The sequence below is a fragment of the Tyto alba genome, unplaced genomic scaffold, assembly GCF_018691265.1.
Source record: "Tyto alba isolate M040663 unplaced genomic scaffold, T.alba_DEE_v4.0 Super-Scaffold_16, whole genome shotgun sequence".
In the NCBI taxonomy this organism is placed as follows: domain Eukaryota; kingdom Metazoa; phylum Chordata; class Aves; order Strigiformes; family Tytonidae; genus Tyto; species Tyto alba.
In genome coordinates this window covers 12,295,610-12,316,751 of record NW_024881278.1, presented here as the reverse complement: position 1 = coordinate 12,316,751, position 21,142 = coordinate 12,295,610, and the positions used below count along the sequence as shown (strand labels likewise).

The following is a 21,142-nucleotide window of genomic DNA, read 5'->3' as shown; positions in this document are numbered from 1 at the left end:
GGGAATGGAGGCTGGTGATGAGGGAAGCGCATGCTGCGGCTGAGCAGGGGGCAAATCCTCTGTGGGGAGGTGGGAGAGGGACAGGCTGTGACTTTTGGATGCCCTTCACATGCTCTAAAAAGGCCAACCAGCAAAAAAAAAAAAAAAAAAAGAAAAGAGTCTGTTTTCACACAGAAATAGTCCAATTTCTGCTTTTAAAAAAATGTCTACGCTAGCAAAGTCTTTCAATTCCAGCTAACGAGGAAAGCTGGCTGCAAAGATTGATGCTCTTGAAAGTGTGCAGGCAGAACACCTTCAGGGCTTGGGTGGCAGAAAGCTTGATATAATCAGGTTGTGCTGTGCCCGCTGAAAAATTCACCTTTCTGGAAATGCAGTCAGGGAAAATTTAGGCTTGAGATAGAATTTGGAATAGATGACCTGAAGGCTGTATTTATACACAGAGGTCAGCCTGTTCCTCGGATGCCTTCACATTCCCTTGGTGGGTGGATTACAAAGGAAAGCCAGCAGGAAACCTTTGGTATTTTAGGACTCTTGTGTGGCTTGTTAAAATCACTTATAATCACTTGTTAAGATGTAATAGTAATATGACCGTGGCAGTATGTTGGGTGCTTACGTAAGCTTAATATAAATGCCTCCTCATATTTAGCTTATATTGACAATCTTAACCAAGAGTTAGGAAACACTTAGGAAAATTAATATGTATGTTACATACATAAAAATTAATATCTAGATAAAAAAATATTAAATGAAAGTTTCTAGGGACAGCTTTCTGAAAATATTTTTTTTTCCCACTGTTCTGCACCCTCCTGTCAGATCATGTTAAAAACACACACGAGAGTGGATGAGCTGTGATGAATAAGGGTGAGCCTCTGTGGCAGAGCATGAGCTTGGCTGGGGTAAACCCAGCTCTGCTTCTAGCAGTTTCAGAGAGACCAGCCAGAAACCAGACTAACAGAAATACCAGTTCTCAGCTTTGATATACCCCAAAAGTCAGCAGTTCCCATTTTAAAATGGACTGAGTGGCCAAAAATGGTTACTGGAAAAACTGCTTAGGAGGATGATGGTCTTTATCCAGTTCACAGCGGAAAAGTGTATGAATGTGAACAGGCATCCTTGTTGATGTCCCAAAAAGAGACGGGTTCTTTGCTTCCCCTCAAAGCAGAGCCAGTCACTGCTGTGGGTGACAGCACCTTTAAATAAAACCACGTGGGTGTCACACTCACCCCCATACCCAGCCCTTTCTCTGGGGAGAGCAGCAGTTATTCTACCCTGTATTTTCAATAGCTTGCAGCTCTATGCGCTCTCCAGATAAAAGTTCCCATGTGAATGGGATGTGAATGTCTGAATTTGTTGAGCAGCAGGGGAAGAAAATCCACATGGAGACCTGTCATTTCAGTCTCCCTGGGGCAACTCCACAGACCGTGCTGTTTAACTGCAGCGAAGGAAACCTTTGGGGTTCAAATTAAACACCTCACCACTCAAAAGGTGAATATTGTGTACTCGGAGTCTCTCCTCACATCCTCAGCATCTGCCTTGCAGGCACTTTAATAACGTTCACAACAAATTTCCTGCCCACACGAGAAAGCACTTGAACCAGACTGAAGGATGATGCTGACTGGTAGCTCCCAGACTCCCAGAGCTGCAGACGTGGCATATTAAACATTAATAGGGTACTAGAAAGATACCGGAGGGTACAGGGCTGATGTTAGTAATGTCCAGCTGCAGTTTCTGGAGTTTTAAAAGACTTTAGAGCAAAGATGACTGACAACGCTGAATGATGCAGTGGACACATCCTCTCCTGACTATGTGGGGTGCTACTGGTGCTGCCTTGGGCGTATCAAAATCGGCTCTGGCTCTGGGCAACCTTCCCCCCGACCCTGGGCATCTGTGGGTACCAGCAGTAGCTTGGAATGATTTGCTTTGTGGAGGTTGTTTCCCTCCTGGTGGGTCGTGAAGACCCTCTGTGTCATGGCACCAGATTTTCATCCACAGCGAGAGGTGTGGGGATGGTGCCTGCTGCTGAGCTGACGGGCAAAGAGCCGCTGCGAGCAGCAGTGTCACCCTGAACACCAGGCTCCTGCCAACGCATCAGCCCTCCTTGCCTCTTGTCGGGCAAAGACAATTTCTTTAAAACCCTTTAATCAAATTATGTTCTTTAAAAAATGGCTCCCGAGTCTCCTCTGCTGGAGTTGTTACGTATTTGTTTGCTTGAAGGGCATCCAGGAGCACTTCTTCGGGCACCAGTGCCAAACCATCTTCTGCTTGCAAATGGGCTGGATGCTGGTGGTGCTCTGGATGCTGCCCCAGGGCTGGCGATGGAGCTGAGCAGTGCTGCGGCTGGTCTGCAAAGTGCTCGGGCTTCTCAGCCCCAAAGGCCACGCTCAGGATGCTGCAGGTGATGATGCAGGTGATGCAAGTGCTCAGGAGCTGGCTTGCAGGGGAGACCTGAGCACCGTGGTGGCACTTGTTCTCCTGCTCAGCTCTCATCAAAATGAGGGGCAGGAAGGGGAGAAATGGCTAAAACACCCCGGCCAATGCGCTGAGACCCCCGCGGCACTCCTGTCTGTCCCTCTCTGCTGACTCAGTGTGGGAGCAGCACTGGGAGGAGGGGCTGCCCAAAGGGACCCCAGAGAGTCCCCAGATCCAACCCAAATCCCACCCAGAGGCACCTGGGTCTCCCCACATTTGGTTTAAGGGTGCCTGAATATCAGGAGCTGCACCGGCGTGTGTGTGATGCCCAGGGATGCTCTGGGCACCTGGCCCCCCGCGCGTTGCAATGCACAGGGAGAGGGTCTCAGCCCACCGCTGCGTTACCTGTTGCCTCTGCCTGGGTTCAACTGTATTTTCTGCTGTGGAGGTGCACAGAGTGTGTATGAGCCCTCTGGCTGTATTTGCTGGCTGCATCAGTCTTCTGCATCTCCGCGGAAAAGCAAGCAAAAGCACCCATGACATGAGGCAGAATTTTGCACTGTTTTTTACCACTTGCTTCGTAAAATAAACTGATGTGCTCTAGCAGGAATGTGGTTATGATATTTCTGGGGACTACCAGCAGTGTCTGTCCGTGGCCCCAGATTTCTCTGTTGTCTCTGCTCTTTGGTAGGTGAAACCAGCCAAAAAGGAGTGAACAATCCCTCGCAGTTGTTTTCATGTGCCCTTTTGAAGTAATATTTTTTACAGCAAAACAGTGTAGAACAAAATGCATTTAGGTTGGGAGGTGATGCCATAAAAAAAAATCTTTTAAAACGTTAGCTCATCAACTTTTCAATACTTAGGCACAAAGCAAAAATAAAGTTATTCTTAGGATAGCTTTTAAAATTTCTGAGAGGTGCAGCTACCTTTTCACTGGCAGTTTCAAAACCTAGAGCTATGCTTTTTTTAGGCTACTTTGATAAACCAATGTTTTGTTAAAATTCCACTGAGGTGAGCTGCTTTCTGACTCCCACTTCCTAATTCTGATACCTTCATGATGGGAATATTCGTCTGCATCAGCTTTATACATGGCAATATCTGCTTTCAGCATTTTAATTTGCCTTTAATAATACTCCCAAGTTTTCAGCGCTGTGGCCTGATGTCCACTTTTACCAGCTTTGCATGCGCAGGGGAGCCACTTTGGTGAAAAATTCAGAAAACACCAAATTTTCTCTGTTTCTGTTGGAGCCAAGGTGCTCAAGATTTGTAGGGTTGGGACTCTCATCCTCATCATCTTCAGGAGAAACCACACAGAAAAATGTGCTGCCTACAACATTGGTCTGGGGCTCAAAGGTCTGCTGTTAATTCCTGTGCAGATACCCTCTGTTATGATAGACAAGTCCTTGACTCTCTAGTGTCTGAGTTCCTGCATGTAGAATCACAGAGTCATTTAGGTTGGAAAAGACCCTTAAGATCATAATGTATATGAAATGAGGATGTCAAAAGCTTCTCGTTCAGAGGCTTGAGGATAGGCTTACAGCTGGTCATGAGACACTTGGAAATCACGGGTAGTAGAAGTACCAGCAACAGAAGGGAGCAAAGAGGGAGTATCTAATTCATCCAGGCACACCTTGTTATTGATAATCCTCTGATGAGTTAGAAAAAAGGTGATTGCACTTCAGAAGGAAACAGTGACTAAAGGATTATTCTTGATGGTTCATTTTTTTTCTCTAAAGGGCTGTGGATAGAGCCTGTAACTGTCTATAACCCATTTTTAATATAAGGCAATTTCTGCTTAAATGATCTTGCAGATCTCAAGGATATGCTAACATTTACCATCATCTATTAGATCTACATAGGAAAATTTAATTTCTTCTGTAATAGAACAGCTGATGCTCATGAGAGGTTGCTTAATTATACCTACATTTTGGAAGATGGACGATAAAAATAAATATTGGTACAAATCAAGATTTTACTTGCAGTCATGAAGAGCTGAGCACAAAGAAAGATTCATCATCATTATATGGGTATGAACAATCTTTCCAATACTGGCTTGCTTCTTTCTAATTGCAGATAGGTTTTACCTGATTTCCAGAGATTTCAGGAGTGAGTGTTTCTCTCCCTGTATAGTTCAGATGAATTGGTTTGATTTTACACTGCCAATCCAGTTGATATAATGAGACATGAATTGCTGCGGCTCCTGTCACAGCCATGTCCGTGGCTGGGAGTGCAGAAGAAGACTTCAAACCCTGCCTGGCCAGGGTGGGACTGAGCTGGGGAGAGCCCAAAGCATGTGGATAGAGCAAAGTGAGCCCTCCACCTTAACCCAGAGAAGTCCTCCTGGGTTTGGTGTCCCCATTAGTGTCATCACTTATTTTCTTATGTCATTAAGCTGCTCTAGTGTGTTAGGCTAAACAGTCTTCCTCTCCTGGACATCACAGTTTAGCAGAAATCCCTCATTTGAAAGACACCATCAAATTCCTACATATTTCCTACTGAAAGAGCAGAGACAAGACTTGGGGTCACTTGTCCCATACAGTTTCTCCAGGAAGGGGTAGGGGTGGCCACTGGGCCAGGGCTCAGCAAGGTAGAGGGTTTATGTCTGGTAGCAGACAGAAGGTCTGAGGAACAGCACAGAAATCATGTGCCAGAGGGACTGGCATGCTTTTACTGGTCTATCAGTATCCTAGTGCTTGCTTTCAGTGTAATACGTGATGGAAGATCAAACCATACTGAAAGCAAAGAGATGCAATTAGATGGCTACTCTTATCAAAGCAAACCCAGGCACATCAGTTACAGATGCATTAGATCCACTTCACCAGGTATTTTGTTATTCCTTTCTCTAGTTTACTGGGAACATATGAAGGTCAGAGTAATTTCCTTGGCCATACATGCGGGATTTTGCCACCCGATTGGCATTTAGGTGGTGATGGACTTATGGACATAAAACTTTGCACAACATGCATCTACCTGCAGTACCTGCAGCTATCAGGGTGAGTGAAGGGGGCTGCCTCTCCTATTTCTGCAAATGTGCCTGAAGAGAAAGTATCCCAAATCTTTTGCCATTGCTCCAGGGCTGAATCACTCAGAAAGCCATCTCTCTTGGTGTCAACATGGTGTCTTGTGTTAGAGGCAACCAGAAGTTTTCACGCGGAAGTTTGCATAGGAAATAAGATTCCCCTGTGAGGACATCTCTCCCAAGGCACGCAAATGTGTTGGTTCAGGTTCTGCTCACTTAGTCTACAATTAAAACAGAGTAGCACTATGAAGGAAGCTTGTAACTCTGGTGAGGTGAGACTTGTGGCCAACCCTTCTCAATTTTGATGGCACCTAGCATCTTTTTTATAGGGTCTCTCTCACAAGTTCACTGGTCACTTGGGGATGCAGCAGATGATGGCTCTTCTGGAAAGGGACCTTATGTCTGTGCAGGAGCTCATGGGTTGCAGGAGGACCAGCAGTCTCCGAGTCAATGCAGCGGTATAGCTCTGATTATAGACATTGAAATGTCAATAAATTCCAAAATAAAGGGTTTCATCACAGCATTAAAAACTTCCCACATGAACTGTTTTGAATGACTGGAGGGTGACAATCTAAATATAAATCTAACTTTTTTTAAAAAACTGATTTCAGGCACATATGTACAGCTTCGGCTGACTTTCAAGAGGAGTCTGTGGGAACATCTGACAGCAAAATTAAGTTATATGTTTCCTGTGGGAGTTCGTTTCCTACAAAAACTGTAAACGCCTTGTTTCCCTGGCACTCAGATTTTTAAACCTGTAATCCTAACAGGATACGAACTGTTTTTAATTACACCTGGCGATGGTATTTCATCCTCTGAAGGAATTGCTCGGAGAGCAGAGGGGAACAGGGAGGCTTAGTGCAAACTCAAGGGCGTGATTTATTCTTAGAGGCACTGTGGTGATCAGCTCAGCCGCGGAGGTTTTGTCACCGATTTCGGCAGGTCACAAGTTCACACACGGCTTTTGAATTAGTTTGGGAGAATAAAGCTTTGGGAAGGAAACAGGGGACCTGGAAGCAGGCAGAGGAATAAACAGGGTAAGAGACCAATTAAACCGAATAAAAGCAAAGAGACAAACAGGGGCCATGGTGAGGGCTTTAATGACTTCTACAGCACATTTCAAGGGTGTTTCGGGTGAAACCTTTTTTGGCTTACTCATTTAAATAGCCTCATTTCTACCAAAATAACTGGTTACATGACTAGGGTGAGCCGGATTTTAACCTTTATGTAATCTTCCCATGTAAATGTAATAGTTGCACAAATGCACTTTCCGGATAGGATATAGACTTGCGAAGGAGGTGACGGTGTGTTTCTCAGTGTGTGATCAGATGCCTACGGGACGTGGAAGGAGAATGAAACTCAGACCCAGAAAAATGCGGGAGCAGTCATTCCAATGAAGTTTGCAGCTCAGTGGCTGGGACTGCTGAAAAACCCAATACTTCGTTAAACCTCAAATCACACTGCACAGGGTCTAATAAATCATCTGTAACTGCCTCATCATGTACATATCAGCCCTTGTGCAGGGTTTTATCCAGTGTGCTTGTTTCTCTCAAAATTAAGGCCACATCTTCTTCCATATCTCAGTGAGCTGGGAGGAGGATGAGGGTGTCAAAAATGCATGTGTGCCCACTGCGGAGGATGCTGAAAGGAGGGGAGTCAGCGTGGCACGGCGTTGATGTGCCAGCAGACAGCCTGAACACCGAGCTGGTACCGGTACGCGTATGCAATAAGATTCCAGCGACACATTTGGGAGCTTGAGGCAGCTCCATCATCTCTGTAACATAAATGCCTTGTAGTGTAGCATAATGGAGATGTAAATATAAATGCAGCCTTTATGTGAGGGCTGGATCCTGCTGCAAGAAAATGCATTAAAGGCTATTTTTACACTCCTGCCTCTGGGAAGGAACTTTAGGGGGCTGGTGGCTGATGCATCCCCTGGCTGGGTACCGGCAGCCCCGTGTCTGCTCCTAGAGGCATCAGCAAGGGTCAGAGCAAGCCGGGCCTGGGCTTACCAGAGGGCAGCAGGGATGAGCTTTCCACCAGCAGCAGAAACAAGGGAAGTCAGCTCCCAGTGAGCCATTGTCTTTTCCCACCTCCTCTCTGGCACCAAGGATGGATGCTCTCACAGTGGCCTTTTGCCTACGCCAGGATGAGCCACTTCAGAGACCTTGGAAGCGGTTGTGGGAGTTGCTGGTGATGCTCATCTGGGTGAGTTTTCTCTTCCTCTCATTTGTTTTGCTGCCTTCTTGGAGACCAGAGCTCAGTACCTTTTTTTTTTTTTTTTTCCCATTAAGAGAACTGAGGTAGCTGCTGGTTACCCAGGAAGGGATATATTTGCAAACCAGGAAGGAACCAGAACAATAACATCAAAAGAGAGTGGTGTGGAAAGTGTAATTGATATTTAAAAATTAAAAGGAGTTTTCTGTAAATATGAATATCTAACAGATTAGTAGGATTTTCCTGTCATACTCTGTGATGGAAAACTTAATGGTTGGAATTCTGAAGAAATTGAAATATTCTGAAAATCTGAACTTCCTTGAAGCATGGGAGACCCCAAATAAATCCCAGGGGAATTGGTATGCCCAATGTCAGCATCTCTGAGGACACCTAGCATCAGTGGAACCAGTGCTAAGCAGCCAACAGCTTCCCTCTCCCCTTCGCTGCGTGACCCAGCATAAATTTTGGTGGCTGTAACGCTGCAGCCCTTATCCTTTCTGTCGGGAAAATAATTTGCATGCATTTTTGGCAAGCAGGGGTTGCCAAACCAGCCCTTGCAGGGTGTGTGTCTGGCTGGAACACCACAGCAGCGGGTGCCATCCAGAGCTTGCGCCCAGCACCAGCTCTCACTAGGGCTTGTTTTAATTAGCTAAGGAGATGGGGACAACAAGAAGGGTTTTGGCTGGGTTTATAAACCATAAAAGGTTTGCACTTTGGGTCCATGTTATCTAGCAAGATTAGCAAGCCCTCACTTTTGGTGCAGTGACATTTCTCTGTTTGCAGTGTGATTGATTTTTAAAGTGCCTTTCTAGTCAATACCAAAATTTCCAGGATTTATCTTAATACCTTAGACAGATGGATTCTATTTATTTGAATGGAAGTTGAGGAGATGGGCTATATAGGGAGCTCCTCATAAATGGTTACAGAGCAAACAGTTTCCATCTGCTCTCTACTTTATTGTACAGCAAAGGACCAGTCAGCTGCAAACTTTAATAGATGACCGTCATGTACATTAGAAACACGTCACACTAGTTACTATCCTCCCTGGCTCTGATTGACTATACACAGTTTAGTCAGCATCTAGGGGACTGAGGGGTCTCCCCTTATGGCTCTGTGGTCTCCAAGCCATAAGTTTCAGAGAGGATCTCTCAGCCAGGAGGTGCTTCTGCCTTCCACCTGCACCCCATGCTCAGAAAAGAAGAGTACTTGCATACACATCCCAGGCAACTTTTTTTCTCCTGTTTATTTCAAAAGTCTTTGTAATAGCTTAATTGCAACAATCCAAACATCACCTGGAATTTGACATCCTCCGAGATGTACAGAGTTCATACTCAGTCATGTACCACAGCATTAAAAACACACAGGAATGTTCCCCAAACACCATCAGCGAGTTCTTCCATGGCCTCATTAGCTCCCAGCTCTACACATCCTCCGCCAACGTCTCTGCTCCACTTTGCAACGTGGCTGCGCATCAGCCATCTCTGCCTCCTAGGTCCATAACCATGCTTCTGTGAATGAAGGGGTGCCAAGCCCAAAATACTCATTTTTGTTTGCAAACTGTATATAACGTACCAGTAGAAATATGACCTGTATTTAATTGGCTTTGTATATGGCTTTTCGTCCTCTTCATTCAAAGATCTTATAGTGGAAAAATCCTGAGCTGACATGAAAACCAGGACTGGTTCGTTACAAGCGCTCACCATTATGGTATGTGTTGGAGGCAAAGTTCCTGTCAACCCAGAATTAAAGCATTTTAAAAAATGCCACTTAAGTAGATTTCAATCTTGAAATTTATTCCACTGTAATGTTTTTCTAGGAAGCATCATCTGAAAGAGAATAAAAATCTATGTTTTCTAATCAACATTTTACAGGAATTTATGCTTCATCATTTCACCTCTTGACTCAGTAAACACAACGAAAATTGTGCTGGAAAAGTACATACAGCTCCTTTTGACTTCTAGCAGGCATTCAAAAGTCATTACGCCTATTTAATTAGGTTCTTTACTACCTGCAATTCAACTAAGTTACTCCAGATTTAGGCAAGAGCAGCATTTGCTTTGTATAACCTACCGGCTCTTTTGGCTTATTTAGGTAATTTCTGCATTGTTCAACGGTTTGGGAGTATGTTGAGTGATGCCAGGCACTAAGACCTGCCACAGCTGTTTCTGGTCAGAGAAAGGTAATTTTTTTCTGACCAACTCCCAGCTGAAAGTCCTCTCAAGTTGTAATAATAGTCCCTGGCTAATACCCATATTCACTGGTGACAATAAAAAGCTTGTGTAAGACTTGCTGCTGTGCTCTGATTTCAGTACTGGTGATGAGAAATGTCCCTAGTAGTGTAGAAACAGCTGCAGAAACTTGTTCGGAAAGTGCCACTGCTGTTGCTGCAGCTGTTTGCAGGGCAATGTCCAGCACCCCAAACCTCCAGCTGATACTCTCCTGAACCCAGACTTTACCCACTGCTGGGGAAGCAGCTGGCTGTAATGGCCAGAGGCAGCTCCGCTCACAGCTTTGGCATGTGAGGTCATTACTGTCTCATTTAGGACTATTTTGTTTCTGATATGCTGATGTTCAGTGTTTGGGTTTTTTTGTTAGGGGGGATTATTTTTCTCTCTTTTTTTCTTTTTGAAAACCCATGACCACTTGAAGGTCAGGTGTCAAATGCGTTGAACAATCAGTGCAGGAAAATTGAATATCATGATGTCTTGTGTGTAGGCTGTGAATAATGGGCAACACCCTTTTGATCATTAAAGTAGAAAATGAGCTCTATATTTTCTGATGTTTTTAGCCTATTAAGATTGCAGGGATATGACCACGTTGGTTTGCATTGCTTTCCTGGCAGTACATTCGCTGGCTGCAGACCAGGGGGCTGGTGGTGGGATGGATCCCACGCTGGGGTAGGCAGCTTGGCGGGAGAAGGCAGCTGCAGGCTGCCATGACATACAGCTCCTCTCCATGAACCAGCCATCCCAAGCCAGGTCCATTTGCTGCTGGGGTCTGGACCATTATTCATGGTCTCTAGACCATGGGCATGCTTAAATTTGGGGGATGGAGGCAGCTCCATCCCTGAGTGCTATTCAGACCAAGGCATGTCCTCAAATACATTTTCTTTTCATACAGATGAAGAAAATATAAGTCTTGCCTACCCCAGTGCTTTCAGAAACCGAGGCTTTCCCTCAAGGTGCAGGTGCATTGAGCACTAGAAATGAACGCTACGGTAATTTCGTGTTGCATGCCTGAGCTTTGGGACCCAACTGTATATTTTGGCACCTTCTGTTCAGAGCACCACTTCTTTTGTTGCTTCACTGTACTTGTAAGATGGTAAAACAATCTCTCCCTTTTTTACTGATAAAGATCTCCTGGTAAATATAACCAGACCTGGTAATTGATTCATCTTCTAATATTTATATATGCTGTCATCATAAAGCCTAAACAAATCTCTCTATCCATTTGATCAGGAAAGTAGGATCACAGCGTTACTGCTCTGCTGGTGCAGGGCCTGAATGTAAAATGAGCTGATAACTGCACCTGGGTCCCAAACACTCCACTTTTGGGAACAACCTGGAGTTCAGAGGTGGCCAGAAACGGTCTAGTGCAGGCTACAGCACTTCACTTTGCTTCTCAAGAGTGGCTCAATATAATATCAGTCATCTTTTTTGGCTTTTTCCTCTCTTTTTTTTTTTTTTTTTTTTTTTTTAATATGTTGATAATTCGAATAGCACAGTTGCTCACCCTGATTCAGGGGCAGGGGCAGGTGTGTACAATGCCTAAAGACAAGGACTGTCCTTAGGAGCTGAGGCGGGCTGGGGCGGTGGCAAACCGTGTCCTGACGCACAGCAAAGGGACTTGCCCAGCATCACCCAGCCGAGCTGCTTTAACCACCCGGTGTAAATCCTGGCTGCCAAACCAACCTACAAAATAACATCTTCGTGCATCATGAGTTGGTAAATTATCCTTGATGCTGTAGGTGCGTACTGGTGGTCTTTTTGATAAAAGTGGTAAGTAGCGAGTGGAGCCTGCCTGAGCTTTGCCTGAATTAGAATTACATTAGCATGCTCTTAGTCTGCAATTCCCAAACAGGTAAAAATATTAAAGTTTTGAAGCTTTATGTACAAGTATGTTTGCAGTGATTGGGTAGTCTTGGTTTTAATCTCTTTAGAAGCTCAATTCGTAGGAGCGAATGTACAGCGTAGGGCATTTTCCAAATGGGATATACATCCTTCTGACATTCTTTTAAAAATTTTAAACGAATTAGATAAAAAGGACAAATAAAATAGGAAGGTCTTACAGAAAACTGGGTCTTTAGCATCTTTCATTGAGTTCATGTCAGGGATTTCTGTTGGTAGGAAAAATATTCAGTCTGGTAATTCTAACACATAATTTATACTCATAATTTAATTTTACAAAACAATTTTTAAAATAAATATATTCAGAAAAGTGTCTAATTTTGGTGTGTCTGGGAACATTTGCTGGATAATTTGCTGGTGTTAATATTTCAGCTGTTTGCTATCAATGCAAATGGGAAAGTAATACCAACCAGAAACCAGCATAAAACTGGTCATTCCTTTTATAATTCACACTTAGTGAAACACAGAAGTAAGCAAATACCAAAATCAGTGGAATTAACCACAGAAGTAAAATTCTTGATGTTTTTAATAGGAGATAATAATGCCAGCTCAGTTAAAGATATCTACAAAGCTGTGCCCTTTTAAAATGAAATAAAATAAACAGGAACACTTCTGAGCAGATATATTGTAATTCAAGTATTTTAAATTGGCTTGAAATTTGGAACTAATATTTTTGCAGAAAGTATATAACAAGGTAGTATTCTAGTGAGCTAAGAATGGGTGTCTGTATATGGAGAATGACAGCTTTTTAAATTTTTGTAAATAAACAATGTCTACACACGCACACATACACACACACACACACGAAACCCAAACCCATTTTTCACACGTTGTGCTTTCGGATACTTAAGCTTTACAATAAAAGTGGAACTGAATTCTTGCATTGCCTGTACAACCCATAGCTGTTACTATAAGCAAAAATTTTCTTGACATAATTTTACTTGCAGGAAATAAAACCAATTCACTAATACAATAATTCAGAAATTATAGCTATTGAGAAAATACTCGGTGTTTGAATTGCACATTGTCAGAAATATCAGTAATCTTTTTCACTATGTTTATTGTATATTATTATAAAAGCATTAATTTTGCACTGATTCACTGGCTTTAAAAAGTACTCTTACAGTCTGCAAAATACAAAGGGATTGGGGGAACATCTCTGTATTTCTGAGATGGTCTGGTAAAGCACCACCTGCCGGGGACCTAATCCTGAAAACACTTCGGACAATGATGTTACACAATTTCAAATCCACCTACATGTGTCCAGGCTTGGGAGCTGGCTGGGACACACCCAGGCATGACACGGCACTGGCACTGGGGGGACTGGAGGCATGGGAATCTGCACCTGTCATATACCCAAAACATGGGTCGTCACTTCAAGGGATCTGCTTTTCCAGTAGTAGGCTGGGGGATCATCTTCCCCAAAATCAGCCCTTGGCAGTGTTCACCTCCTGAATGAAGTGCCGACGGTGAGTGCAAGCGTGGGGTCCCTCTCTCTCCCCTCTGTGTCTCACAAAATACTTGTCTCCATGGTCCAGATGAGGTAGCTGAGCCTGTGATGCAACAAGAGCTACTTGGGCCTGGGACGGTGTCTTGACATTTTGTGACGGGGCATAACCACGTGTGCATGGAGAGCAAAGCAGGTCTTTGGTTTTCTGCTGGATTTGCTGGAAAACACTCCTGAGCCTCTCCCTTTCCCCACACTTTTCATTCCTTGGTAACAGTACGCTGGCTGTACCTTGATCAAAGCTTTTTTCTTCCCCCCATGCTAAATTGTCAGACTATTGGGCATTCTGCTATAAATTGTATCAATATTTACTGTCTCTTCACTTTCCCAAGGAAGGACTGAACACAACAGATAGGAAGGCTGCAGATTTGCAGCCCCACCTCAAAGCAGAACTGCACCATTTTTGTTCCTGAGAGTTGAAAGTCTGGATACGATCCTAGATCTCTTTTTGGCTATGCAATATTTAGGGCAATTGCTTTTTTTTTTTTTTTTTTTTGGTGGTGTAAATGTATATTCTAATTAAAGCGTGGACGTTACCCATTTAATAAACAAAGAGTAAGAAAAAAGGCATGTGTCTTTATTGGTAGCTGCATTTGGTCTGTGGCCATGTAAGCTGAAGTAGTCCTTCCTCTGTGCCATTGCTACACAATATATTTACAGTGCATAATGAACCACTTACTGGCATACACTAATATGCATATAATATGCATCAAATCTCAGTGGAATTGGCGATACCTTCCTGAATTTTCCGTGATGTCATGCTCCTGCTTTCCTAGCACGAGCATTAATAAAAGCAGAATATGAGCTCAAACATGGACATACTCACAAAAAAGAAATTGCATATTGGTTGTACAATGTGCAATGCACACTTCATTAGTTATTTTGTGCAAGTCAAGTACTAATATGCCCTAATCAAATTTATTACGTAACATAACATTTATTGTTTTATTTAAATGTAACATTGAAAATGTGTGTTGGTTTGGAAAGGCACATTAGTAATCCAATTAGAGCAGAAGCCATATCCATAGATTTGCTAGCAATCAGCAAAGTATGATTTTATTTAGATAAGCTCTGAACATTCATAGTAATAATTAGTCATTGAATATTTTTCAAGGTAAAGGTTAGAAAAACACAAGAAAGTGAGATTGGTCTCATTGCTACAGCTAATTTCCATATAATTATAAATTAATCTCACATAGGCAATCAGGTTTATACCAAGCCCGCATGCCTGGCTATATGGCCTCTGCTGCTGCTAAAGTCCTCCTTTCAGTAGCAAGCCAAGACATGACTGAAATACAGGTGAATGGTCATAGTATACCCAGATTTTCACCTGCAGAAAGCTGGGGAGGAGAAGAGACTAAGGGGCAGGGCTGGAGCCGTGCTGGGACACCGGCACTACACCGACCGGCAGCATCGCGGCACGTCCCCAGGTAACCCGAGCGTGGCGCGGGGCGGTCACCAGGAGCTTTAGTGTGATCCTTACACCTCTCCTCTCTTCCACCAATAATTTTTGCTGCAATTCGAGCTGGCAATTGGGTTAGCAATTAGCATGTAGATGTCAAAGAGGCCCATCTATCCTTTTTAACAGACCTTCTTCTTTCTGATTTTGGTTGTGCCTACTGCTGCATGGCCCCAGCCACTGCCTAAAGTACCTCTGTGTGCCTTGCTAGCAGTAATGGGAGTTACTTGTGCAACACTTCTTCCATAGGGAGACAGGTAAACTACAGCCTTGTCCTTCAAGAAACTTCCATCTGCAACTGAGGTCAATGAGATTACTTCTCTGAACATCTATATTGTCTGAAGGACATCCTTCACATTGCAAGGAAATAAAAAGCAACCTGAATTTTTTGCACAAGATGAGAAGTGTGTTTTCAGATAGGAAGAAACCAAAGAGAATTGGATGACATCTCAATGTGACTCCAAACTTTGTCCAAGACACACACAGGGAAGACAAACCCCAAGAAGTAAATGCAGCAACTTGCCAAACACTAGAGGTTTCAAAAGAAACTGTTCCTTGTAACCATTCTGCCCTGAGCTCCAGGGGAAAGAGAAGACATCGCTTGAATTTGACCATGGCGCCTTATTAATTTTCACTTAAATTTTAATTCTCATCTGCAAGATATTAGCGCATGGGCCAGGAGAAGACGGTATTTCCTCCCTTCTCGCTGGTGGTCCAAACAGCTCATGCCTGTGCAATCATTGCTCTCACTAGGGGCTGGCTCACAGGGAAGTTCTAAGTCCTGCTGCTGCTCCTGAAAGCTCCTCTCAGGCTCACACATCAAAAAAGACCAATTCAGGGCAGCGGGTCTGAGCTCCTGTCTGTGCTGGCTGTACAGCTGCTCCACAGGCTACTGGGATGTCTGGGCCTGGGTCAGCTAGGAGTCACTGCTACTGGTTTGCAGGGTGGTGCAGACTGGGTTGTATCAGGGAAGATCAACTTTTAAATCCTCAGTTAACTGCATTCTTTCAAGGCTGTTCAAAAATAACACCCAGGGGAAAAAAAAAAACAAAACAAAACCAAACCAAACCAAAACCCCAAACCATTTCAAGAATGTAATACAACTCCCAAGTTACCTGAAAAGAAAGTGCAATCTAGTGCAGTGTGCTTTCAATATCCCACTCTGTTCCTTCAGTTTCCTTCTGATTTCTTGTGCTTCAGTCTGTGTCCGGGTATTGCAGGTATCTGCTTTGTCTGTGAAAATGAAATACCAGGAGGAATTGCACTTGGTGCAACTGGTGCATGTTTAGGGTTTCATTCACAAAAGGAGCAGGCTGACCTGCAGAATCTTGAGTCAGACCATGCACAACAGAAGAGAGGAGGTAGGTGCCCAAGTCTGGCAAGTTTAAAGATAAGCTGTCATTTTTAAAAAAAAAAAAGCTAAAGAAAGAGCAGGAAGGACTAGGAAAGGCTGATCTCAAATCTCCTATGTCCTCTTGGCTCATGTAGTTCTAGAAAGCAGAAGAGTAGAGATTTGGAGCATCGTTTTCATGCATCCTTGAAAGATACTTCGGCTACTGAATGTGGGGGAACCATAAGGCCACCCCCTGTCAGGTGCTCTCCAGTGAGACCCAGCTCAGTAACCATGCCTTGAACCCTCTCACAAACTGGCCTTGCTGAGCCAGATGGGTTTGGGGATTTTTATGGGGCTTAGATATGACTTGGAGGTCCCAGGCTGAGTTGTGTCAGCTTCTGCAGATATGTGCGCTGCAAGGAAAAGGGCCACTTAAGCTAAGGAGAAGAATGGAGTTTATCAAGGATCTTGGGAGTAAAGAAACACTAGACCTAAGTGCATAGGGTAGCAGAGGCCCAAATACCTTAGGTAACCCAGCTCTAGGAACTAATCCAACTCCCCCTGGAGTCAAGATGAACTGCCAAGGGTCCTGCAATGGCACCACTGTGACCAATGGTACCAAAAAGACTTGGAAACGTTTAAATCATATTACAACAGACTGTGTGTCTGCCTTTGACTGGACTCAGGGCAAGTTCGGAAATAGCAGAGGAGGTATGCGTAATTTCATATTACTTCATTGTATTTCCCAGGCAGGAACAGGTAGTTTGAAAACAATTTACAAACATTTAAACAGGTCCCTAATCACAGTTGCAATATTTATCCTTTAAAAACAACTTACTGAAAAAATAAACCCCCTTAATTTGCAAATCTGTTGTCATAAAATTATAGTTCTTGCACTTACAGAATGTTAATGCATTTGAACATGTTTTTATGAGTAAGATAACAAACGTAAGTAATTCTATTGTGGTTTGGGGTTCTATCTATTCAAACTCCTAAGTCCTTTGGGACAGAGCCCATATGCCTCAATTTATGCAGCACTTGACACAGCGGGGTCTGTTCTAATGAGTAATAGTCCCCGTGATGGCAAATGTACCAACCAAGATACAACCCTAAGAGAGGTCTAGCTGCAGAGAGAGATGAGCACTCTATTCACACTCTTGATTAACAAACACATAAATCATCATAGTTAAAGGGATCTACCCCTGGGGGTAATCCCAAGGGAAAAGAACAAATTTTAATTCTTTCTGTTCCCTGCCTCTGATGTTTCCAAAGAGGTCCCCTGCGTCTCTGAAAGGTGCCTCCCTGAACTGGGTCTTTGCAGTCAATCTTTGAGCCTTTCCCAGACCATGACCTGCCCCTGCACATCCTGCTTAAATTTATCCTTCAGCGGACTTTAGATTCGGATTACACTCTGACCTCTGCCTGCTTCTTCAAAGGGCCATTGAAACATAGCATCTGAGATGGAGTACACGGACAGACAGGCACTCAGACATGGACCTTAGGGGGTCTCTCTGCCACCAGGGAAGGTCCTGCCAGATGAATGTCTCTTGAATGCAATCTCTGCCATACCACGTACTCTCTAAGTATGAGTCTGTATCGGGTAGATACAGAACACAAATATCATTGAGTGTTTCTGGCCAAACGTATCTTGACAAAAGCTGTGACTACATTTATAGTACGATACAGATCCATGAGTGATGGTTTTTCTGCTGCTCTGGTTCCTTCTCCTTCAGGCAAAAGATACAATCATTGCCATACTCCAGCTGGCAGGCTCAAGTGTGAAAAATCACAAATTAAAAGTTAGTTTTCTGAGGTTAACTTCCAAAACGTTTTGCACTACTACAAATTTAAAGGAAAGCAAACTGACGGATACCCCAAACCCATACAAAACAAAGTAGATAACAGAGTAAAATATCTATATGAAACTTCATGTAAATATTTTCAAAAACTTCTAATATTCCTAGTTTGTTTTTTATCAGCTTTTTCAATTTCTTCAGCAATCAACCTAGTATCCATGATCTTGCCTATAATTACCCAAGTTGTTTTCAACAGCTGACCATCGTGGCTTCTCAGATTTCAAGCTTAAGTTGTATTTCTTGCTGGAATCAGCAGAAGCCTTTTTCATTAAGTTTCACAGCCTCAAAGGAGTGGCATAGTATAGAGAATTTGGAGAAACGATCCAGAGCTTTGCAGATATTTCTGAAAGAGATCTGCAGTAAATCCTATGCACCCATTTGTCATGCTAAACTAGACACTTAGGTTACATTTGCTTGAAGATGCTTCTGGTTCTTCAGTGGCTTGGGCTAGCACAGGTTAAATATGCCTTAAGTCAGTAGCAACAGCCTTAGTTCAATTTATGACTTAGGAGCAATGTTTTGAGGGAAGTCAGATTCTGGGAGAGCTCCAAAGTAATGCTATTCTGTATAACCGTCACTATCAGATTTGTGGGAAACAAGTACAGGATTGGGGCCCCCAGAAAACTGCAAGGAATTAGTTTGCATGAATCTCTGCAACAATATTGCAGAAGTAAACATGCAAATTTAGGACAACAGAGTGCCTACATTCATTTTAGCTACTTATTTTCCTGTAAAGGTAATGCAATAAGCATTTCAGTGGTGATGCAAACGTTTGACACCAGAAGTGCATACTGACTTCTCTTGCACTGAAAGAAGTTAGTACTGAAGTTGACAATTGCCTGTTTTCAGTAATTCAGCAGGTAGGAATAGTTTTGCACATTTTAACATGGTTCTTGGTAATCCTCTGACTTTTAAGAATTAGCTAGCAGGTAGTGTTTCAGACAAGACTGACTAAAAAACATTTATAGTCAGGGGAATTCAGTCCATTTGATCCTCTACCACTGAAGTCAGTAGGTTTACTCAAGTGAAGTACAGTCACCCTAAAGCTGGTGTAACTGCAGTCTCCTACGTGTATGTTATATACAGGCCTGCTATGAGGAATTGCCGAAGAGCACAGAGTACAAAGTTCAGGGCCAGATCCAGACTTCAACAAACGGTGAGATACTGGTTTAGCCAAACCATATCAACCCCAAGTTTGAACCTGGAGCCGAACTTGCCCATTTTATGCATTTTAACCCAGAGTTTGGGTTCAGGATATGTTCTGAAGAAGAACATGTTGGTTTTGACACCATTGTAACCATGCACACCACTCTTCTACAATTGCAGCAGATTCTGCATCAAAGACATTCAAGCCTCCTCCAAAAAATCTCCTCTTGGAAAAATTATAACATTATGGTAAAGATGTTACTGCATATTAGACAAGACTTATAAAATCCCCAGAAACTAAAATGCTGAATGCCCAATGAATACCAAGGCTGTCTCTGAATTGAAAATTTTCCAGTCGTTTACAGTAACAATTCCACCTCAATCACCATTTTATTTTTATTAAAGAAACAATAGGAATTTCAAAAACTCTACCTAGAATCACTTGTTTCTGCCAAGCGGTTGTTCATGATGGCTAAAGCACCCACCCCTGCAGAGAAACCGTTTTGTCTTGTATTGATACAAACGTTCCTCGGGTAGCCATTGGCTGTCTCAGACAACTGCTTTTGCAAAATGGCCAGGGAGACTTTATTTGATGCTGTGAGTTCCCTCATGGAGATCATCTCTCCAGAGAGCCTCCTCCCCTCGGTGTCACTGTCGTACTGTCCATCAGCGTCCATTGAGATATTATGTCGACGTAAGCGGGCTCCTGGGGTGATGGCATTGCGACGTCCAAGGCGGGCACTTGATTTATGGCACTTTGGGCAACATCTGCATTCAAATTTTTTCAACACCCAGTTCAAAACTTGCTTGATTACGATTGAGATGACATTAAAAAGAGAGTATATGCAACATACCCCCATTAATATAAATATGAAGTTGCCGAATCTGTATAATCCCTGGTTTTGGTATGCAGCGTTTTGGCTGCTTACCAAATCTCCAAAGCCGATGGTGCTGAAGGTGACAAAGCAATAGTACAAGGAGTCAACGTAGTTCCATCCTTCCACTGCTGTGTACATTGCGGAGGCGCAGCAGGAAAGGGTAATAGCAAAAATTCCCAGAATCAGCATCACATGGTAAACAGATGGCTTCCACCCCACGAGGCTGCCCACCCCTGGCACAGCTGGCCCCCTTCGGAAGTTGGGAGGTAGGAGACCACTTCTTCGCAGCTGTCTCTCATGGCATGCCTTCATGATAAATGCCAGGAGAGAGATAATGCGCTCCAAGAAGAGGTTGAAAAAAAGGATAGTCCCGGCACACCCAAAAAGGCCATAAATGATGAGGAATACTTTTCCAGCCACGGTTGCTGGTGTGGTCATCCCGAAACCTAAGGTGTGGAAACAAATGAGTAACGTTAATGACATGTCTTTTTCATGTGTAAGCTCAGGGCATATGTAACTTAACAAAGGTCCCATCTCACTGAACAAAAGAAGGAGTTACCTCTAAGTCAGCTTAGGCCAACATGAAACTGAGTTTTGGAAAGAATGAAGGAAGAAGGTGCCAGAAAGTTCAACGAGATGAGCACAACTCAAGAGAGAGCAAAATATCCTTGCAGAGACAAAAGATTATATTAACAGAGAAATGACACTCTGTAGACACAGGTGGAAGCATTTCTGAGCCCAAACCACCTTGAGATGAGACGAGATGAAGAGGCCATTTCCCTGCTCCCACGCGTCTGAGCCAGCGTGGCCTGATGGAAAGTTTAAGCTCTCTATTGACAAGCTGTAACCCAGCATAATACTATTGTTATCGAGGGCTGGTAATACCACTCCCGCTGAGAAGGTAGAAGGTTTCAGGTTGTATAACAGGGGGTAAAAAAAAACCCACCTCCCAAAGATTGAATATTGTTTTAAAAATAACAGCACTTTAAAGTCTTAACCAAATCTCAGATGCAGCTAGCCCACCTGATACAATCACAGAAGGAAGGAAAAGCCATGGCCCCGTTTAAGCCACCTGGCAGACTAATAATTACAGTAGGGAAAAACACTGGCATGCAGTTAAATAGAAAAACTGGAGTATACAAACTCTGGAAGGATCCAGCAGCAATATTAATCCACCTCTTCTTTTCAAGA

The 21,142-nt window shown here is 43.4% G+C and overlaps 1 protein-coding gene across 3 annotated transcripts in view; it reads right to left on the bottom strand.

Annotated features, from left to right (window-relative positions):
* Window positions 1–8,864: 8,864 nt before the first annotated feature.
* KCNK12 (potassium two pore domain channel subfamily K member 12) overlaps window positions 8,865–21,142 on the bottom strand; it is a 29,633-nt gene continuing 17,355 nt past the window's right edge. Inside the window, exons 2-4 of one of the 3 annotated variants that reach the window (XR_006165063.1) lie at window positions 19,506–20,397; window positions 15,854–15,971; window positions 8,865–9,471 (exon numbers count right to left, since the gene is read on the bottom strand). Coding sequence is in view for 2 of the 3 variants with exons in the window: in XM_042789833.1 (XP_042645767.1) it covers window positions 15,935–15,971; window positions 19,506–20,397 (929 nt within the window). In the remaining variant the exon portion in view is untranslated. Of the gene's footprint in view, window positions 9,472–10,267; window positions 20,398–21,142 lie in introns of those variants that run through there. The other 2 variants (XM_042789833.1, XM_042789834.1) reach the window with 2 other exon arrangements.